Here is a 20219-nt window from a genome sequence, read left to right as displayed (position 1 = left end):
GCCCAAGGTTACACGGCTAGTTTTTTTCTGTGGGTGTTACGTGTCTGAGCCCAGAACCGAACTCGGGTCCTCCTTACTCTGGGGCTGGCGCTTTACTCACTGTGTTACCTAGCTGCCCCTATTCATTGTCTCTTTAAACCAGCCTTAAACATGTGTTATTTTCCAGTGTTGGAGTGATAGAATGTAACCTCAAATGAATCAAATTCTATTGGCAAAAGTATAGATTTTTTTTCTCATAAAAAATGCCAAGTTTGATTTTGTTTTGTAGGTGTTGCAATATATACAGGAATGGAAACTAAGATGGCATTAAATTATAAGAGCAAGTCACAGAAGCGATCAGCAGTAGAGAAGTAAGTGTTTTAAGGTAAACCATTTATTTTTAAAGTGGTATAAGTGTGTATTATTCTCCTCCTCTTGACTTCTGTATTTCATTTAAAGGGTATCACCATCTTCCTAGTCTCCTGGGATTAAAACCTCAGCATTATTTTTATTCCCCCTTGTCTCCCTTATGTAATCAATCACCACATTTTGCCATTTCTTCTTGTAAAATCTCTTGTCTCTGTCCCAGAAGAATAGGTGCTTAATAAATGTTTGTTGATTGATTGGTCCTTTCAGTTTCCACTACCGCTACTCTAGATCACTGTCAGTGTATTTTGACTTGGACTGTTGAAATAGCCTCTTCTCCCTGTTCTTCCCTTCTGGATATAGTCATCTTCCACAGCTCTCTAACATTTCACTTCCTTACTTAGATTCTTCACTAGCTGCATGTTACTAATTGAATTGATCTTTTAAGAAAAAGATTGTCATCTAAAGCCTTCTATACTTAACCTTCCAGGCTTACTTTTCACTGCTTTTCATGAATCCTCTGCTTTAGCCAACCAGGGCTCCTAACCATTCCATGAAAGTGCTCTACTGATTCACTTTTGAATTTTAGTTGAGATTCTTCCTTATGCCTGGAGTTATTTCCCTACTTTTTGGTCTTTTGGAATCTTAGCCATTCTTCAGCAGATCAAATACGACTTCTTCAGAACTCATGTAGTGATTGCTGCCTCTCCTGTAGTGCCTACCTTGTTTTACATTGTGTTATAGTTAGTTATTCATATCTGTATCCTATCATTTCATTTAGATTATAAACCCCTTAAGGATAGGTACTGTAACAATACATCTTAATTTCTTCCATAGGGACTGAGGTATTAGTTAAAACCTAATAAGAGAAAAACAGATAAGAAAATTAATTTTGCTGTATATTGCTGTCATTCAGTTGATAAGGATTTATTAAGTGCTTCTGTATGCCAGGACTTACTGTAAGTAGCCCTGGGGATTCAAAAAAGGGCAAAAACATGGTCCACACCATCAGAGAACTTACATTCTTATGGGAGAGACAACATACAAACTATGTACTGCAAGGGTGTATATAGAGTAGATGGAAGTTAGTCTCAGAGGGCAGATACCTAGCCCTCTGAGTTCAGGAAACTAGAAAAGCCTCCTGCAAAAGGTTGGATTTGAGCTGAGTTTTGAAGCAAGCCAGGGAAGTATAACACCAATGTGATATTCACAGTGCCCATGGCAGCTATGAATATGCTGGTATAGTTGTGAATCACAGAATGTAACAGACTCCCCACATGGAAGACAGAACCAAAACATTTATTCAAATACCAGAAAGCCAGCTCCATCATAGCAACCAAGAAGTTGGTACACATAACCAACATTCCCAAGCCTTCCTTCCATCAGGCCTTCAAAACAAAACAGGCCCCCTTAAGCAGAAATGCCCCTCTCTCACTCACACTAGCTGCTCAGCCTCTGTACTGCTTATTCCCACCTGTTCTGACTCTCTCTTCTGCTCCACCCTTCCTGTTCCACCCTTTCAGCAAGCTCCTCCCCCATAGACTCCATGTGATTACCTTTGGCCTATAAAGGGACAGGGGAGATCTTCAAATTCCCATTGCTATTACAAGAAGTAAAGGTGAGGAGGGAGAAGATTCAAAGAATAAAGGAACAGCCAGTGAACAGGCAGAGTTGGAAGATGAAGTTTTCTGTGTTAGAAATAGCAAGGTCAGTTCTGCAGGATTGTACCCTGCATGGAGGAGAGTAAAGTATAAGGAGACAGATTATGAAAGGCAAATAATTGGAGAAATATTAAATTGCTCATGAATAGGCCATATCAATATAGTAAAAATGACAATGCTACCAAAATTGATTGGTATGGCACTGAATAAGTAAATTGAACTACCAAAGATTACCTTATAGAACTTGAAAAAATAATGACAAAATTCATCTGAAGGAACAGAGAGTCAAGGATATCAAGGAAATCAATGAAAAAAAAATAGGGAGGGTGGGGCACTAGCATTACCCAATCTCAAAATATGCTACAAAGCTATAGTTTAAAAAATAATAAATTTGGTGCTGGGTAAGAAATAGGTCAATCAATGGAGCAGATTAGGTATACAGTATATAGAAGCAAATAAAGTAATCTAGTGTTTAATAAACCCAAAGATCCCAGCTTTGGGGGGCAAGAACTCACTAGTCAACAAAAGCCCGCACCTCACACAGTCTTCAGCTTCCTTTTGTATGTCTTCTCCCATTAGATTGTAAGCTTTTTGAGGGCAGGGACTGTCTTTTTCTTATTTGTATCCCCAGTGCTTAACACAGTGCCTGGCATGTGGTAGACACTTAACAAATGTTTTGTGACTGACCATCTCTGTATGAGGCTGAGGATGAGGGAGCCGAGGAACTTTAGCACTAGGATATTGGAGGGGTCATCAGTATGTAAGTTGAGGTCATCTTGTATAAGGGGAGGAATTCAGGAGGAGAGAAAGACAGGGAGCCAGGCACTGAATTCATTGAGACAGGTGGACAACAGTCACTAGGATTTTGATTGAGTGGTGGGGTAGAGGGAGAACCTGGAGGTAGCATGCTTTGACATGGAGCTGGGGGGAATATGGAAAAGTATAACCAGGAATGGAGATGGAGGAGGAAGAGGAGGAGATCAACATTGTGAAAACCTGGAGAGGGAAGTGTCCAGGAGGAAAGGGAAGAGCAGGATCAGAGGGGAAGGCAAAGGAGGAATATTTATATAGTGCCTGCTGTATACCAGGTACTGTAATCTTCAATGGAGGTGCTGTCATATTACCATTTTATAGTTGAGAAAACAGATAAGCTGAAGTTAATGGACTTGCCAAGGTCCCACAGCTAAAGTGTCTGCAGCTAGGCTGAACTCCATCCAGTCTTTCTACTACAACACCTAGCTGCCTTATGTTTCTTTTGTACCTAGTAGCATTTCACACATTACCACATGGCACTTTGTGTATTCTGAGCACTTGGATTGATAAAAGTTTTTTTGAAAAAGACCTCTGATTTTAGTGAACTGCAGAAGCTAATGTCTTCTTAGTTTGCATAGATAAATGCATATATCCTGTCTGTAGCAGAGTCTTGTCCTTCCTTCCTTCCCAACATCTCTCCTAAACCTTTCCTTCCCTTTGTGCAGATAGCTGCCCTGTTGATGTAGGCACTCATTATCTCAGGCTAGGCTATAGCAGAAGTAGCTGACTGACCTTGCTTTATCTCTCCCCCTCTAGTCCATTTTTCACTCCTTTGCTGCAGTGATATTCCTACACTGAAGGTCTGACCATGTCAGCCCATTACTCAGTCAACATTCTGGCTTCCTCGTACCTCCAGGATCAGATTCAGTGTGTTGACTTGGCTTTGTAAGCCTTCCACACCCTGACCTTTTCCCACCTTTCAAGGCTTTTACAAAGCTTTACTCTCCTCCATATTCTCTGCAATCCAGTGACATTGTTCTTCTAACCATCCCTTACATGTGCCACTGCATCTCCTTTCACTGGCTATCCCCTATTCTTGTTGTTCTGTCTACCACCTCACCTTTGCCTCCTCACTTTCCTGGCTTCTGCCAATACTCAGCTTAAACCCCTGCTCCCACTAGACGCCTTTGCCAGTACTCTGAACTGCCAGCTGATCTTCTATCTGAGATGACTTTGCATTTTCTCTTCCTATTTTACATGTGCATGATTGCTTCTGTGTTGTTCTCCCCAAGCCCCAATATAAATATGAGCCCCGTGCACATAGAGGCTGTGCTTTTGCCTTTCTTTGTGTTTGTAGTCCTTAGTGCAGTGCCTGGCACATAGTGAGCACTTCAGAATTGCTTGTTGACTATTGCCTGGCTCACTAGTGTCCAGAACAAAGGAGCTATGATAAACCTTCTGTCTTTTGATTTGATCTGACAACATTAAGAGTCTTGTGTTTAGTTCTAGGCACTGCATTTTAGGGAGGATATGATAAGCTGGAGAGAAGCTAGAGATGAGGGAACAGGGGGATGAGGGGACTCTAAAACCATGTTCTGTGAGGATGGAGTGAAGGAGCTAGCAGTGTTGAATTTGGAGAAGCAAAGGCTTGAGGAGCTTGGGGAGGCAGAGCTATGTCTAAGCACTTAGATGACATTAACCTGTGCTGCTTGGCCCCAAACAGAACTAGAATTTGCAGAGGGGAATCCCAGCTCCATGTAAAAGAATGTCCTACCAGTCAGTGCTGACCAAATCAACGAGGCTATCTCTGGAGGTCACTGAATGGTTATTTAGTTGGGAGGGTGAAGACAGGGTTTCTTCTGAGGTATAGGTTAGACAGGACCTCTGAGGATTCTTTTCCCTCTGAGATGCCTGTTACTTGTGTTATTTATATGCTTGTTGGCAGGGCTTTCTTTTTCTTTTTTTAAATCTTATTTAATATTTTATTTTTTCCCAATTATTGTAAAAACAATTTTAACTTTTTTTTTTTTTTTCAAATTTTGAGTTCCAAATTCTCTCCCTTCCTCCTTTCCCTCCCCTCATGGAGCAGGCAAATATTTTGACATAGCTTATACCTATGTAGTCATAAAAAGCACATTTCCATGTAAGTCATTCTGTAAAATAAAACAGACAAAAAGAAATAAAGGAAAAAGTATTTTTGATCTGCATTCAGACTCTACCGATTTTTTTCTCTGGAGACGGATAGCACCTTTCATAATAAGTCCTACAGAATTGTCTTGGATCATTATATTGCTGAGAATAGCTAAGTTATTCATAGTAGATCATCATACAGTATTGCTATTACTGTGTACAAGGTTTTTCTGAAAGCATCCTGCTCATCATTTCTTAAAGTACAGTAGTATTCCATCACAGTCATTTACCACAACTTGTTCAGCCACTCCCCAGTTTGATGGACATCCCCTCAATTTCCAATTCTTTGCCACCACTAAAAGAGTTGCTATAAATATTTTTGTACATATAGGTCCTTTTCCTTTTTTTTCTTTAATGCTATTTTGGTCCTTTATTTAGGAGAAATTGTGGCAGAATTTAGCTTGCAAGTTCACTTATCAGGTATTGTGAATAATTCTACCATTCACTCACTCCCTCATTCGTTCATAAAATAGCCTGGAATAGTAAAAAGGACACTGGTTCTGGAATCAGAGGTTCTAGGTTCAAATCTTGTCTCTGATACTATCTATGTGACCTTGAGTCCTCTCTAGGCCTCAGTTTCCTCATTTGTAAAATAAGGGTTGGACTAACTGGCCTCTGAAATCATTTCTAGCTTAAAATCCATGAGCCTGTAACAGTTTTTGAGTACCTACTGTATACAAAGTCCTGTGTCACTCTAGTAACACTAATCAATGAATGTGATAAAAGAACAGACAAGGAATCATGTTTTGAACAAGGAGTATTGTTCAGGAGAATGTTAATTTCCCATCTAAATCTGCAGTCAGGTGAATTTAGGCACTTTCAATATTCATGAAATATATTTATTTTAAAATCTGGAGCTTAAAGACATAAAGTCATTGTAGAGTTCACTATTCTTCCTGTTTAGTACCAAATGGTATCAATTGAGTGCTAAGAAGACATACATCAGCACATACCAATGGGTAGAGTATAATATGTTTGTAGTTCTCCACTTAAGATTTTGAGTTCAAATTTTCTCCGCATCTCTCCCCTCTCTCCACCCCAAGACGGGGTGTAATTTGATATAAGCTCTACATATACATTCATATTGAACCTATTTCCACATTAGTCATGTTATAAAGAAGGATTAGAACCAATGGGAGAAACCATGAGAAAGAAGAAAGAAAAAAGAAAAGAAAAAGAGAGAGAGCAAATATTGTGCTTCAAACTGCATTTAGACTCCATAGTTTTTTTTCTGGATGTGGACAGCATTTTCCATCATGTGTCCTTTGGAGCTGTCTTGGATCCTTGCATTACTAAGAAGAGATAAGTCTATCAAAGTTAGTCATCACATATTGCGGCTGTTACTGTGTACAGTGTTCTCCTGGTTCTGCTCACTTCACTCAGCACCAGTTCATTCAGGTCTTTGCAGACTTTTCTGATATCTATGCTCATCATTTCTTAAAGCACAATAGTGTTTCCATTATGTTCATTTATCACAAATTGTTCAGCCATTCCCCACATGATAGGCTTGAGGCATCCCCTCAATTTCTAATTCTTTGCCACCACAAAAAGAGCTGCCATAAATATTTTTGTACATGTGGGTCCTTTTCCCATTTGTATGATCTCTTTGGGATCTAGACCTAGTAGTGGTATTGCTGGGTCAAAGGGTATGTACATTTTTATAGCCTTTTGGGCATAGTTCCAAATTGCTGTCCAGAATGGTTAGATCAGTTCACAACTCCACCAGCAATGTATTAGTGTTACAGTTTTCCCAAATATTCTCCAGCATTTATAATTTTCCTGTTTTGTCATGTTAGCCTGTCTGATGGGTATGATGTGGTACCTCAGAATCGTTTTGATTTGCATTTCTCTAATCAGTAGTGATTTAGAGCATTTTTTTTTTTTTTGGTTTGGAGGGCAATTGGGGTTGTGACTTGCCCAAAGTCACATGGCTAGTAAGTGTGTCAAGTGTCTGAGGCCGGATTTGAACTCAGGTCCTCCTGACTCCAGGTTGGTGCTCTATTCACTATGCCACCTAGCCAGCCCTAGAGCATTTTTTATATGACTACAGATAGCTTTAATTTCTTCCTCTGAAAACTGACTGTTTATATCCTTTGACTATTTATCAATTGGGGAATGACTTGTGTTCTTGTAAATTTGACTCGGTTCTCTATATATTTTAGAAATGAGACCTTTATCAGAGATACTGGTTGTAAAAATTCTTTCCCAGTTTTCTGCTTCCCTCCTAATTTTGGTTGCCTTGGCTTTGTGCAAAAAAACTTTGCAATTTAAAGTAATCAAAATGATCCATTTTGCATTTTGTAATGTTCTCTATCTTTTGTTTGGTCATAAGTTCTTCCTTTCTCTATAAATCTCACAGATAAACTATTCCTTGCTCTCCCAGTTTGCTTAAATTATCAGCCTTTATATCTAAATCATGTACCCATTTTGGCTTTATTTTGGTATATACTGTAAGATGTTGGTCTATACCTAGTTTCTGCCATACTATTTTACAGTTTTCCCAGCAGTTTTTATTGAATAGTGAGTTCTTATCCCAGAAGCTGAAGTCTGGGTTTATCAAACAATAGGTTACTATAGTCACTAACTACTGTGTCTTATGTGCCTAACCTATTCCACTGATCCACCACTCTATTTCTTAGCCAATATCAATTAGTTTTGATGATTGCTACTTTATAATACAATTTAAGATCCGGTATGGGTAGGCCACCTTCCCTAGCATTTCTTTTCATTAATTCCCTTGATATTCTGGACCTTTTAATCTTCCATGTGAATTTTGTTGTTTTTTCTAGCTCTATAAAAATTTTTTTTGGTAGTTTGATTGGTATGACACTGAATAAGCAAATTTATTCAGGTAGAATTGTCATTTTTATTGTATTAACTTGACCTACCTATGAGCAACTGATGTTTTTCCAGTTATTTAGATCTGACTTTATTTGTGTGAAAAGCATTTTGTAATTGTGTTCTTACAGTTCCTAGGTTTGTTTTGGTGGGTAGACTCCCAAATATTTTAAAATGTCTACAGTAATTTTAATGGAATTTCTCTTTCTATCTCTTGCTGTTGGGCTTTGTTAGTACTATGTAAAAGTGCTAATGATTTATGTGGGTTTATTTTATATCCTGCAACTTTGCTAAAGTTGTTTGTTATTTCAAATAGTTTTTTACTTGATTCTCTAGGATTCTCTAAATATTTCATCATATCATCTGCAGAGAGTGATAGCTTTGTTTCTTCTTTGCCTATTCTAATTCTTTCAATTTCTTTTTCTTCTCTTATTGCTTATGCTGACATTTCCAGTACCATATTGAACAACAGTACTGATAATGGATGACCTTGTTTCACCCCCATTCTTTTTTTTTTTTTAAAGTAATTGGGGTTAAATAAGTTGCCCAAGGTTACATGGCCAGTTTTTTTATGTTAAGTATCTGAGGCTGGAACCAATCCCGGGTCCTCCCGACTCTGGGGCCGGTGCTCTTACTCACTGTGCCACCTAGCCGCCCCCATCCCCATTCTTATTGGAAATGCTTCTAGCTTATCCCCATTACATATAATGTTTACTGATGTTTTAGGTAGATACTACTTATCATTTTAAGAAAGACTCCCTTTATTCCTATGCTCTCTAGTGTTTTTTAATAGGAATGGGTGTTGTATTTTGTCCAAAGCTTTTTCTGCATCTATTGAGATAATCACATATATATATTTAATTTATTTACTTTTATTTTACAAACAGTTCCACAAGGTTTTGAGTTCCAAATTTTCTCCATGGCAGCATGCAATTCAATATAGGTGCTACATATCCTTCACATTAAACGTTAGTCAAGTTGTAAAGAAGAATTATGACTAATGGAATGAACAACAAGAAAGAAGAAACAAAATAAAATGAAAAAGAGAGAGAGCAGTTCGTTTGCTTCAGTCTTCATTCAGACTCCATAATTCTTTCTTTGGATGTGGGTAGCTTTTTCCATCATGAATCTTTTGGAGTTGTCTTATAACCTTGTGTATGGGATTCAGAGACCCTAACCCAAATTGACTACTCGGAGAACTCTCAAAGTGAAGGTAGAAAGATTTATTAGAATCTTGCAAGAAGTGGGCGGTCCAGTCTCTGGGACAGCACCTAGAGAGAGGAGGCAGAGGTACAGAAGCCAAAGCTGGGTTAAATAAGCAAGGGTTACACACCCCTCCCAAACATTAACCTAATTATTACTAATGAGGCTCTAATCTTGTTAGATAACATACATAATATGTGAGGTCCACTACACAAGCACAGTAACAACCTCAGAATACTCTACCTCCTTCAGTCTAACCTAGATACATCCTTATCTGGGCATGGGTGCCCCAAGGCCACTTCCTGTTCCCTGATGGGTCAAATCCACCTGCTGCTGTCAGCTCCTTCCCTTATACATTGTTTCATTTTAGTATTATCTAGGAGTTCTCTGGGAACTCAACTTCCTCCCAAGGCTACTGCCTGTTACTTTTTATCAGTAGTCTTGTTCAGCAAGAAGTTCTGTAGAAACTTAACCCTTTGTTACCTCTCACACTACCATTCCTTTCCCCAAACTTCCCAAACTAGAAACACCTCTAATTTGGTCTCAATAGTTAATCCAATCAATTGTATTAATATTCAGTAGCTCTTACATTACCTTGAAATATACAATGACTCATATATATATATATGGGGAAACAGTACTGAACTTAGTTACAAAATACAAGGAAGCAATAAGAATGTATATATGATATTCAGAATGGGGAAACTCCAGTGTAAGTCATTACACACACTTGCATTACTGAAAAGAGCCCAGTCTATCAAAGTTAGTCATCACAGATATGATGTGTCTGTAATTTTGTACAGTGTTCTCCTAGTTCTGCTCCCCTCACTTAGCATCAGTTTACATAAGTCTCTCCAGGTCGTCATGGAGTCCATCTGCTCCTCATTTCTTATAGCACAATAGTATTCCATTACATTCATATACCATAATTTGTTTAGCCATTCCCCACTTGAAGGGCATCTCCTTGACTCCCAGTTCTTTACTATCACACAGAGAGTTGCTATAAATATTTTTGTACATATGGGTCCTTTACCCAGTTGTATGATCTCTTTGGAATACAGCCCTAGAAGTGGTATTGCTGGGTCAAAGGGTATGTACATTTTTATAGCCCTTTGGGCATAGTTCCAAATTGCTCTCCAGAATGGTTGGATCAGTTTACAATTCCACCAGCAATGCATTAGTGTTCCAATTTTCCCACATCTTTTCCAGAATTTGTCATTTTCCTGTTTTGTCAAATTACATGGTTTTTGTTAGTTTTGATGTTGACATAGTCAATTATGCTGATAATTTTCCTAATATTGAAACAGCTCTGCATTCTTGATATAAATCCTACCTGTTTGTAGTGTATTATTCTTGTGATAAGTTGCTGTAATCTTTTTGCTAATATTTTATTTAAAATGTTTGCATCTGTATTCATTAGGGAAATTGGTCTATAATTTTCTTTCTCTGTTTTGACTCTTCCAGGTTTAGGTGTAATTACCATGTTTGTATCATAAAAAGAATTTGGTAGGACTCCTTTTTCGCCTATTTTCCCAAATAATCTCTGTAATATTGGAATTAATTGTTCTTTAAATGTTTGATAGAATTCTCTTATAAATCCGTCTGACCCTAGAGACTTTTTCCTAGAGAGTTCATTGATGGCTTGTTCAATTTCTTTTTCTGAAATGGGGTTAAGTATTTTATTTCCTCTTCTGCTAATCTGGGCAATTTATACTTTTGTAAATATTTATCCATTTCACTAATATTGTCAAATTTATTGGCATACAGTTGGTCAAAATAGTTCTTAATTATTGTTTTCATTTCCTCTTCATCGGTGGTGAATTCACCCTTTTCAGTTTTGATACTGGCAATTTGGTTTTCCTCTTTCTTTTTTTAAATCAAATTAGCCAAAGGTTTATCTATTTTTTTGAGTTTTTTTCCCCATAAAACCAGCTTGTAGTTTTATTTATTAGTTCCATAGTTTTCCTAATTTCAGTTTTATTAATCTCTCCTTTGGTTTTCAGTATTTCTAATTTGTTGATTGGGGATTTTTAGTTTGTTCTTTTTCTAGCTTTTTTAGTTGCATGCCCAATTCTCTATTTTTTCCCCTCTATTTTATTCATGTAAACATTTGGAGATATAAAACTTCCCCTAAGAATCACTTTTGCTGCATCCCATAAGTTTTGGTATGTTGTCTCATTGTTGTCTTTCTCTTGGGTGAAGTTATCGATTGTTTCTATCGATTTTGTTGTTTGACCCACTCATTCTTTAGGATTAGATTTTAGTTTCCAATTAATTTTTAGTCTATCTTTCCCATGGCTTTTTATTACATATAATTTTTATTGCCTAATGATTTGATTAATATTTCTGCCTTTCTGCATTGGGTTATGAGGTTTTTATGCCCTGGTACATGGTCAGTTTTTATGTAGGTGCGATGTACCTTTGAGAATAAAGTATATTCCTTTCTATTCTCATTCATTTTCTCCAGAGTTCTAACATATCTAACTTCTAAAATTATATTCACTTCCTTAACTTCTTTCTTGTTTATTCTGTGGTTAGATTTATCTAGTTCAGAGAGGGGGAGATTGAAGTCCCCCACTAGTAGTTCTGCTGTTTCTTCCTGTCCTTTTTGTTTTTTAATCTCTTTGGAATACAGATATTGCTTGGTCAAAGGGTATGAATTTTTTTAGTTTGCATTTCTCTCATCAGTAGTGATTTAGAGCATTTTTTTTCATATGACTATAGATAGCTTTGATTACTTTGTCTGAAAACTGCTTGTTCATATCGTTGGACCATTTCTCAATTGAGGAATGACCCTTTTTTCTATAAATTTGACTCCATTTTCTATGTTTGAGAAATGAAGTCTTTATCAGAGAAACTTACTGTAAAACATTTTTTTTCACAGTAATGATTATTAACTATGCATTTCTCTCTATTCAGTTTTCGCCATTTATCCTACTCATTCTTTCCTTTTACCCTGCCTATTCTCAAAAGTGGTTTGCTTCTGACTTTTACCTCCCCCAAACTGCCTTCTCTTCTCTCAGATCTCCTATCCCCATTTTCTTATCCCCTTCCCTTCCTATTTTCCTGTACTGTAAGATAGATTTCTGCACCCAACTGACTGTGTATATTATTCTCTCTCTCAGCCAATTCCAATGAGAGTAAGGTTCATGTGCTTCCCTCCCTGCTTCTTCTATTTTTCCCCTCCACTGTAAAATCTGTTTCAGGCCTCCTTTATGTCAGATGCCTCATCCCATTCTGTCTCTCCCTTTCCATTTTCTCCCAGTGTATTCTTCTTTCTTATCCCTTAGTATTATTTTTTAACTCACACCTCTGCTTTCTGTCTGCATATATGCCTTCTAACTGCCCTAATAATGTGGATGCTTTTTGGAGTTATAAATATCATTTTCCCATGTACGAATATAAACAGTTTACCTTATCAAATTCCTCATGATTTCTCTTTCCCGTTTACCTTTTATGCTTCTTTTGAATCTTGTATTTGAAAGTCAGATTTTCTATTCAGCTCTGGTCTTTTTACCATGATTGCTTGAACGTTCTCTGTTTCACTTTATGTCCATTTTTTTCCCCTGAAGAATTATACACAGTTTTGCTAGGTAGGTGATTCTTGGTTGTAATCCTAGCTCTTTTATCCTCCAGAATATTATATTCCAAGCTTTCCAATCCTTTAATGTAGAAGCTGCTAGATCTTGTGTTATCCTGACTGTGGCTTCTATTATATTTGAATTGTTTCTTTTTGGCTGCTTGCACTACTTTCTCCTTGATTTGGGAAGTCTAGAATTTGGCTATAATATTCCTGGGAATTTTCATTTTGGAATCTTTTTCAGGAGTTGATTGGTGGATTCTTTCAGTTTCTATTTTTCCCTCTGGTGCTAGAATGTCAAAGTAGTTTTTCTTGATAATTTCTTGAAAGTTGTCATCTAGGCTCTTTTTTTTTTTAGTTTGCATTTCTCTCATCAGTAGTGATTTAGAGCATTTTTTTCATACGACTATAGAGAGCTTTGATTACTCTTTTTTTGATTGTGACTTTCAGATAGTCCAATAATTCTAAAATTATCTCTTTTAGATCTGTTTTTTTAGGTCATTTGTTTTTCCAGTGAGCTGTTTCACATTTTCTTCTGTTTTTTCATCCTTCTGATTTTGTTTGATTATTTCTTGATGTCTCAAAAAGTCATTAGCTTCCACTTGCCCAATTCTGACTTTTAAGGAATTGTTTTCTTCATTGATTTTTTTGTACCTTCTTTTCCATTTGGCCAGTTCTACTTTTTAAGGAGTTCTTCTCTTCAGTAAATTTTTGTATATCTTTTCCCATTTGGTCAGTTCTGTTTTTCAAGTCTTTCTTCTCTTCATTGGATTTTTGTGACTCTTTACCAAGCTGTTGACTCTTTTTTCACAATTTTCTTGCATCTCTCTCATTTCTCTTCCCGGTTTTTTCTCTACTTCTCTTATTTGATTTCTCAAATCTTTTTTGAGCTCTTCCATGGCCCGAGGTCAATTCATATTTTTCTTCGAGGCTTTGGATGCAGGAATTTTGACTTTGTTTTCTTCTTCTGAGTGTGTGTTTTGATCTTCCTTGTCACCATAGTGCTTTTCTATTGTCAGAGTTGTTTCTGTTTGTTCATTTTCCAGCCTGTTTCTTGACTTTTAATTCTGTCCTAAAGTGGGGCTCTGTTTCCCAGGCGGAGGACACACCATCCCAAGCTTCAGGTCCTTTGTGGAGCTGTTGGCAGGGATAATTCTGGGACCTGTGAGTTTTGGCCCTTCTACGATGTCATGGAGAGGTGTGTTTACTTCCCTCCTCCAGTGCACACCGGTGTGTGGCTGACAACGAGTGCTCTTCAGCTCTGTAGGGTCCCTGCTCCATGTGGATGCAAGCTCTGCAGTGCTGGGACCCCTCCTCCCGCTGCATCCCAGGCCCAAGAGTAGGCAATGCAGAAAGTCCTGCCTCAGTGCTACAAGCGTTTACAGGGACTGGAAACCTCCACTGCTGCTACTTACTGAGTTGCCCTGAAGCCTTCTCCTAGTTTGCTGGGACCATTCTCCAGTGCACTGGACAGTGCTCCTCTCCCAGCCTAGTGCAGCAGACCTTTCCTGCAGCCCTTCTAAATTGTCTTGGGATGGAAAATTGTTTCACTCTGTGTTTTTGTGGGTTCTGCCACTCTAGAATTTGCTTATATTCATTATTTGGAGGGATTTAGGGAAGATCTCAGGTGAGTCCCTGCCTTTACCCTGCTATCTTGATTCCTCCTCTTCAGGGTTTTCCTTCTAAAAACCTCTGTGATAGAGATTTAAAGTTGGCAGAGATCTTAGGGACCTGGTCCACCTAGTGCCAACCCCTGTTTTTACAAATTGTGAAACGGAGATCCATAGAAGTTAAATGTCTTAGACCAAGATTGCACAGAGGCAGGATTTGAACCCAGATCCATTGATTCCAGTTCCATTGCTCATTCCACTGTACCTTTGGTGAAAGAAAAAAAAAAGAGGGGGAATCAGTTGACAGTTTTTAAAAAGTTGAATTCATTTTAAGTTACCTAGGTCATCAAGGAAGACTTAAAATGTGTTCCTTGTAACTCATAATAATCATGCAATGTTAGATAAAATGTAAGTCTGAATTAGATTGCACATACACCAATATAACCTATTGTCATATCAGTGAACTTAAGTTGACTATTGATTTATATCCTCTCATTGCTGAGACATTAGAGGAGATCAAAGGAATTTTTTTTTTTAAATAAGATGAAGGGAGAACATATATCTGAACTTTATGGCATGCATTTCCCCTTGGTTATAGCCTCAAGGTGAGGCATATAAGGCACCTGGTAAGTGTGCCAGTTTTGACACATTTGCATGCTGGTAATGACAGCTGGGGGGAAAATATTGCTTGTTGAATTGACAGGAGGCATCTAATTGTTGTTACCCAACTTCTCCAAGAAGTGTCTAGGTGGAGAAAGCGTGTAACCTAGAGTAAGAAAGTCCTGAGTTTATATTTTTCCACACTAGCTTTGTGACCCTGGGCAAGTCAGTTCACCTCTGCCAGCCTCAGTTTCCTCAACTATAAATGGGGATAATAATAAGCATGGTCCTCCCAGGGTTGTTGTGAGGATTAAGTGAGAAAATATTTGTGAAGTACTTGGCATGGTGTCTGGTACTTAGTAGGTATTTAATAGATGCTTATCCCCTTCCCCTTTACTTTATTGCCTATTTTCAAGTGACATAATCCAAAACTTTCAGTTCTCCTTTTTGTTAAGTTCATGCATTTTAAAAAGGAAATTTTTTTAGAAGAAGCCACTGATTAAATTCTGTTTGAGAGAATTAGTGATAGTAATTGTCATAACTCCATCACTGCTAAATGCTAGGGAGTGTTCATAGACATATATGGAGAACATCTTGAGGACTTGACAGTGTTGTTTGACATACAAAGTCACAATGTGAAATAATTGCTTGTGTTTAGTAATATTGGTTATAAATCTACCGTGTTTCCCCGATAATAAGACACTGTCTTATTAAGTTTTTGGACAGAAAAACACCAGAGTGCTTATTTTCAGGGGAGGGCTTATTTTAATGAACATTGACAGCAATTTTAATAAACAGGTAAATGTGAACAAAAAAATGTACCTTTATTCAATAAGCAAATCACTGGGGAAGAACAGGATGATGTGCTCACTGCTGCAGCTCTGATTGGATGCAGCTAGGAGCGTGGCGTGCGTTTTGGGGGGGAGGGGGAACGGTGCATACAGAGGGTACCGTAATGTAGCGTGTAGCATAGGGGATCACCTTCACTACAGTAGCAATCTCAATAGGGCTTATTTTTGGGGGAGAGCTTATTTTAGAGGAATCTTACACAGTAAGGGAAGGGCTTATTTTCGGGATAGGTCTTATTATCGGGGAAACACGGTAGAAAATCAGAGAGGTGAAAGCTTGACTGTAGAGGCAGTGGGACATATTTCATGGAGGGACTGAGATAATTTGGACCTTGAAGGGTAAACAGAAGAGAGGTGGTCCTAACTCAGATGATAGCAGGAATGAAAATCTGGAGTGGAGCGTCAGCCTGGCCCACGTAGGGCACAGCTGTCAAGTGCGCATCAGGGAATAGTGGGAAATAAAAACAGTTGGTGTCAGGCAAATTTTTTTTTAACAGTAAGTCCAACAAGTATTTGTTCATGGAAGTCCTTTTCAAAAAGTTTAATTTCGATAAAAATTTCGATAAAAATCTTTAATCAAAATTTATTGTGACATATGTAATAAATAGTCTTCACAAAATGGTTATTTCTTTTGATTCAAGCTTATCATGTGCAAGAATTGTGTATTTTTAAGTAGCCACAGCAATCAATACCTCATTCATTCAGTATCTTTAAGATGTACCATATTTTATATAAAATACTTTTCTATAGAACTAATACCAGATTTAAATGCAATTTTTTTTACTGAAACTTTAAAAAATGTTATTATACACAATTCTTTGGCTGTTTAAACAGAGTATACTAAATCTCACCATTTTTTTTTTTTGCTTTTTGGAGGGCATTTGGGGTTAAGTGACTTGCCCAAGGTCACACGGCTAGTTTGTGTGTGTGTGTGTGTGTGTGTGTTAAGTATCTGAGGCTGGATCCGAACTCAGTTCCTCCTGACTCCAGGGCCAGTGCTCTATATTCACTGTGCCACCTTAGCCTCCCCAATCTCACCATTTCTTGATGACAGAATAGAGCCTGGACCTAAGATTTCCTTAGTATAGAGAGCTCCCAGATGAGGAACCTCCTGACAAGGCAGATCAGCTTCTCTCCAGCATGTGTTCCTGTGAGATGTGCCTAGAGAACAGTTAGGCTGCATGGCACATAGCCAGTGTGTGTGGAGGGCATGCTTAAACACAGTTCTTCCATACGTGGAGACTGGCTCCCTGTTGAACTGTTCTTTCCTGTATTAATGGTAATAAATAGTGATAACAAGAGCTGGCATTTGTGTCATTTCTTTTGCTTTACAAAATTTCATATATATTATTCCATTTATTTCTCTTAACCCTGTAAATGAGATAATGGAAGTGTTATGGCCCTCATTTTGCTGATGAAAAAAACTAAGGATCAAAGAAGGTAAATGATCATCACGAGATCAAGCCTTTAAATGGCAGTCTCTTACCTTTGTGTAAGTGGTTTGTTATTGTACCGTGTTTCCCCGATAATAAGACACTGTCTTATTAATTTTTTTGGACAGAAAAACTTTTTTGGACAGAGGGCTTATTTTCAGGGGAGGGCTTATTTTAATGAACATTGACAGCAATTTTAATAAACAGGTAAATGTGAACAAAAAAATGTACCTTTATTCAATAAGCAAATCATTGGGGAAGAACAGGATGACTCGCTCACTGCTGCAGCTCTGATTGGATGCCGCTTGGAGCGCGGCGTGCGTTTCACCCGGGGGGGCGGTGCATACAGAGGGTACCGTAATGTAGCGCAGGGGATCACCTTCACTACAGCAGCAATCTCAATAGGGCTTATTTTCGGGGGAGGGCTTATTTTAGAGGAATCTTACACAGTAAGGGGAGGGCTTATTTTCGGGATAGGTCTTATTATCGAGGAAACACGGTATGTGTTATTGTCCAATTGTTTCAGTCATGTCCAACTCTTATTTGGAGTTCTCTTGGCAGAGATACTACAGTGGTTTTCCATTTCCTTCTCCAGCTCATTTTATAGATGAGGAAACTGAGGCAAACAGGGTGAAGTGACTTGCCCAGGGTCACACAGCTAATAAGTATTTGAGGCCAGATTCGAACTCAGGAAGATGTGTCTACCTGGCACTCTATCCACTGTGCCACCTAACTGCCCATTATTGTATATAACCAGATTCATATGGACCTTCCAGGATGGGAAGGTGATGGATTACCCTGGTCATGGGTCTTCAAGTCAGCTCTACATAGTTATTCCCACTTTGCTGTGACCTTTAGAGAAGGGACAATTTATGAGATTTAATAAAAGTTCAAATTCAATTTTTAAAAACATTTTTAGTATGTTCATGGATCAATAACTTTTACTGAACAAATCAATATCAAATCCCTTAATAATTTATGTGCTCTTTCATCCATTCTAGGTCAATGAATACCTTTTTGATAATATATCTTATAATCCTTATTTCCGAAGCCATCATCAGTACAATCTTGAAATACACATGGCAAGCAGAAGAAAAATGGGATGAACCTTGGTATAACCAAAAAACGGAGCATCAGCGAAATAGCAGTAAGGTGCTGTTATCTCTACTCTTCTAGAATGAGGAGATATTCTTTCTCTGCTAGAGAGAGTCTAGGAATACCACAGCCCCTGTGAACTACCACCCTGAGGTCTGGCACTGAAAAGTTACTGCAAAAGAACAGTAACTACACTATGTGGTATCCATGTGGTAAGGCCCAAAGTGAGGGCCATAGGACTGGTACCACACCTCATCTCAGCATAGGGGTGCTAATGGTGACTTGACTTTTCCACAGAGCTTTTCCACAGAGTGCGGCACACTTTGATAAAGCACAAATGGATTATTTCTCTACTCTTAAATGTGTTGTTTTCAAAAATTAAATGAAAACATAAATATATCCTTTTTTTTAATGCTTAAGTATCTCACAAGTAATTACTTCAAAATATTCATCCCGTGAGGGAATAGAAGAGTTAGGAGAGTTTTTCGAAGTTTCTTTAGTACATTCACCTCATTTTACAGATGAAGTGACAGACAAGAGAAGGGAAGGGATTTTCCTTTAACAAGAAAAACCAACTATTTAGGTTTTTCTTAAATTTTATTTCTTTTTTCCATGAAGGCATATTCTTTAACTCAAAAATTTGCTATTATTGACTTCTTCTGAGATCAAAACATTAATATTATAAAGCAGTTTTAAGTAATTGAACCCAGTAATCAGGAAAAAAAAGTACAGCCTAGTCAGATAAAAAGGTACATATATTTTTCAGGTTGTATTTCTTCAATGTAGATTTTCCATTCCCCACAAATAGATATTGAATTAGTCTTTCATTCAATTAAAATGGAATACTGTTATACTATTTAAATTTTGAATGTCATTGTCAAAGGTAGCAATTAATGATTTTTTTAAAAAAGAAATTCTAGTCAATTTTTAACTCTGTGAGAGTGGAGTATAGGAGCAAACCTTTGAAATTCACAGATGATCTAGAGCCTTGTTTTGAGGGTAGTTTCAGTCACAACCATTTTAGGAACTGTCCACAAGAGGCCCCATCCCCTCCCCTGCTACAATTAATCAGATCACCCCAGAGACAGAGATGTGAAAAGATGAGCCATAGACATGAGGCATAGTCCAAACAGGCAGGAGCTGTAGTTGGCCTACATTTCTCTGAGTTTTCTCTCAGGATGTTTATTCTTGTGCATTTTGTCTCATATGAACCTCTTTTCCCCACAGATTCTGAGGTTTATTTCCGACTTCCTTGCTTTTTTGGTGCTCTACAATTTTATCATTCCAATTTCACTATATGTGACAGTCGAGATGCAGAAATTCCTTGGCTCATTTTTTATTGGCTGGGATCTTGATCTCTATCATGAAGAAACAGATCAGAAAGCGCAAGTCAATACTTCGGATCTGAATGAAGAGCTAGGACAGGTGAGGATGATCTTTTCATTTCCAGCAGCATTTTTATTCCATAGTTCATGGATTATACAATTGCTATTATGTGTGAATGACAGAAAATGCATCATGTAATCAAGAACAAAACCCAGGATTTCATTTTTTCTGTCTGCCTATGGCCCTTTACCCCTCTCTAATTTCATCCTTCTTGAGATCATTACTGTTCTCTGGAGTTTTTTTTCCTCATTCCGTACAGGCTTACTCCTGTCTCTTGTCTCTATGAAGTGCCTAAGTGGTGGTGGTTTTCTCCAGCCATTGCTTCATTTGGATCCACACTTTGGCCAGGCTTCAATGTCATGCCCTTTGGCACCTTGGTCTTTTTCTAGTTATACGTAACATCTGTTACTTTAGTCCTCATTTGTTTTTTATTAATTTATCTTTAGGGTAGGTGTTTCATAACCTTCTTACCATGATTTTGTATTTGTCTTACGATATTCAGTGTGCTTTAGTATCAACCCTCCATTTGGTGTCATTTCTGTCACTGGTCATGGTTTATGACATTGGTTCACATCTTTCCTTTTGGACTTCATCTCTTGTGATCTAAACTGCTCCCAGATCTGTGGTTACCACACACACACACACACACACACACACACACACACACACACACACAC

General features: G+C 37.9%; 1 protein-coding gene across 3 annotated transcripts in view; it reads left to right on the top strand.

Annotated features, from left to right (window-relative positions):
- The window catches only part of ATP11B (ATPase phospholipid transporting 11B (putative)), a 144170-nt gene that overhangs the window by 71509 nt on the left and 52442 nt on the right, over positions 1 to 20219 (top strand). For all 3 annotated transcript variants that reach the window (XM_069104796.1, XM_069104795.1, XM_069104797.1), the window contains exons 10-12: positions 269 to 350; positions 18063 to 18213; positions 19384 to 19581. In XM_069104796.1, coding sequence (XP_068960897.1) covers positions 269 to 350; positions 18063 to 18213; positions 19384 to 19581 — 431 coding nt within the window. The remainder of the gene's footprint in view (positions 1 to 268; positions 351 to 18062; positions 18214 to 19383; positions 19582 to 20219) is intronic.

The sequence above is a fragment of the Petaurus breviceps genome, unplaced genomic scaffold (assembly GCF_028583685.1).
Source record: "Petaurus breviceps papuanus isolate PSGF00001 unplaced genomic scaffold, PetGlider_PUasm1.0 688, whole genome shotgun sequence".
NCBI classification, from domain to species: Eukaryota; Metazoa; Chordata; class Mammalia; order Diprotodontia; family Petauridae; genus Petaurus; species Petaurus breviceps.
This window is presented reverse-complemented; position numbering and strand designations above follow the sequence as displayed.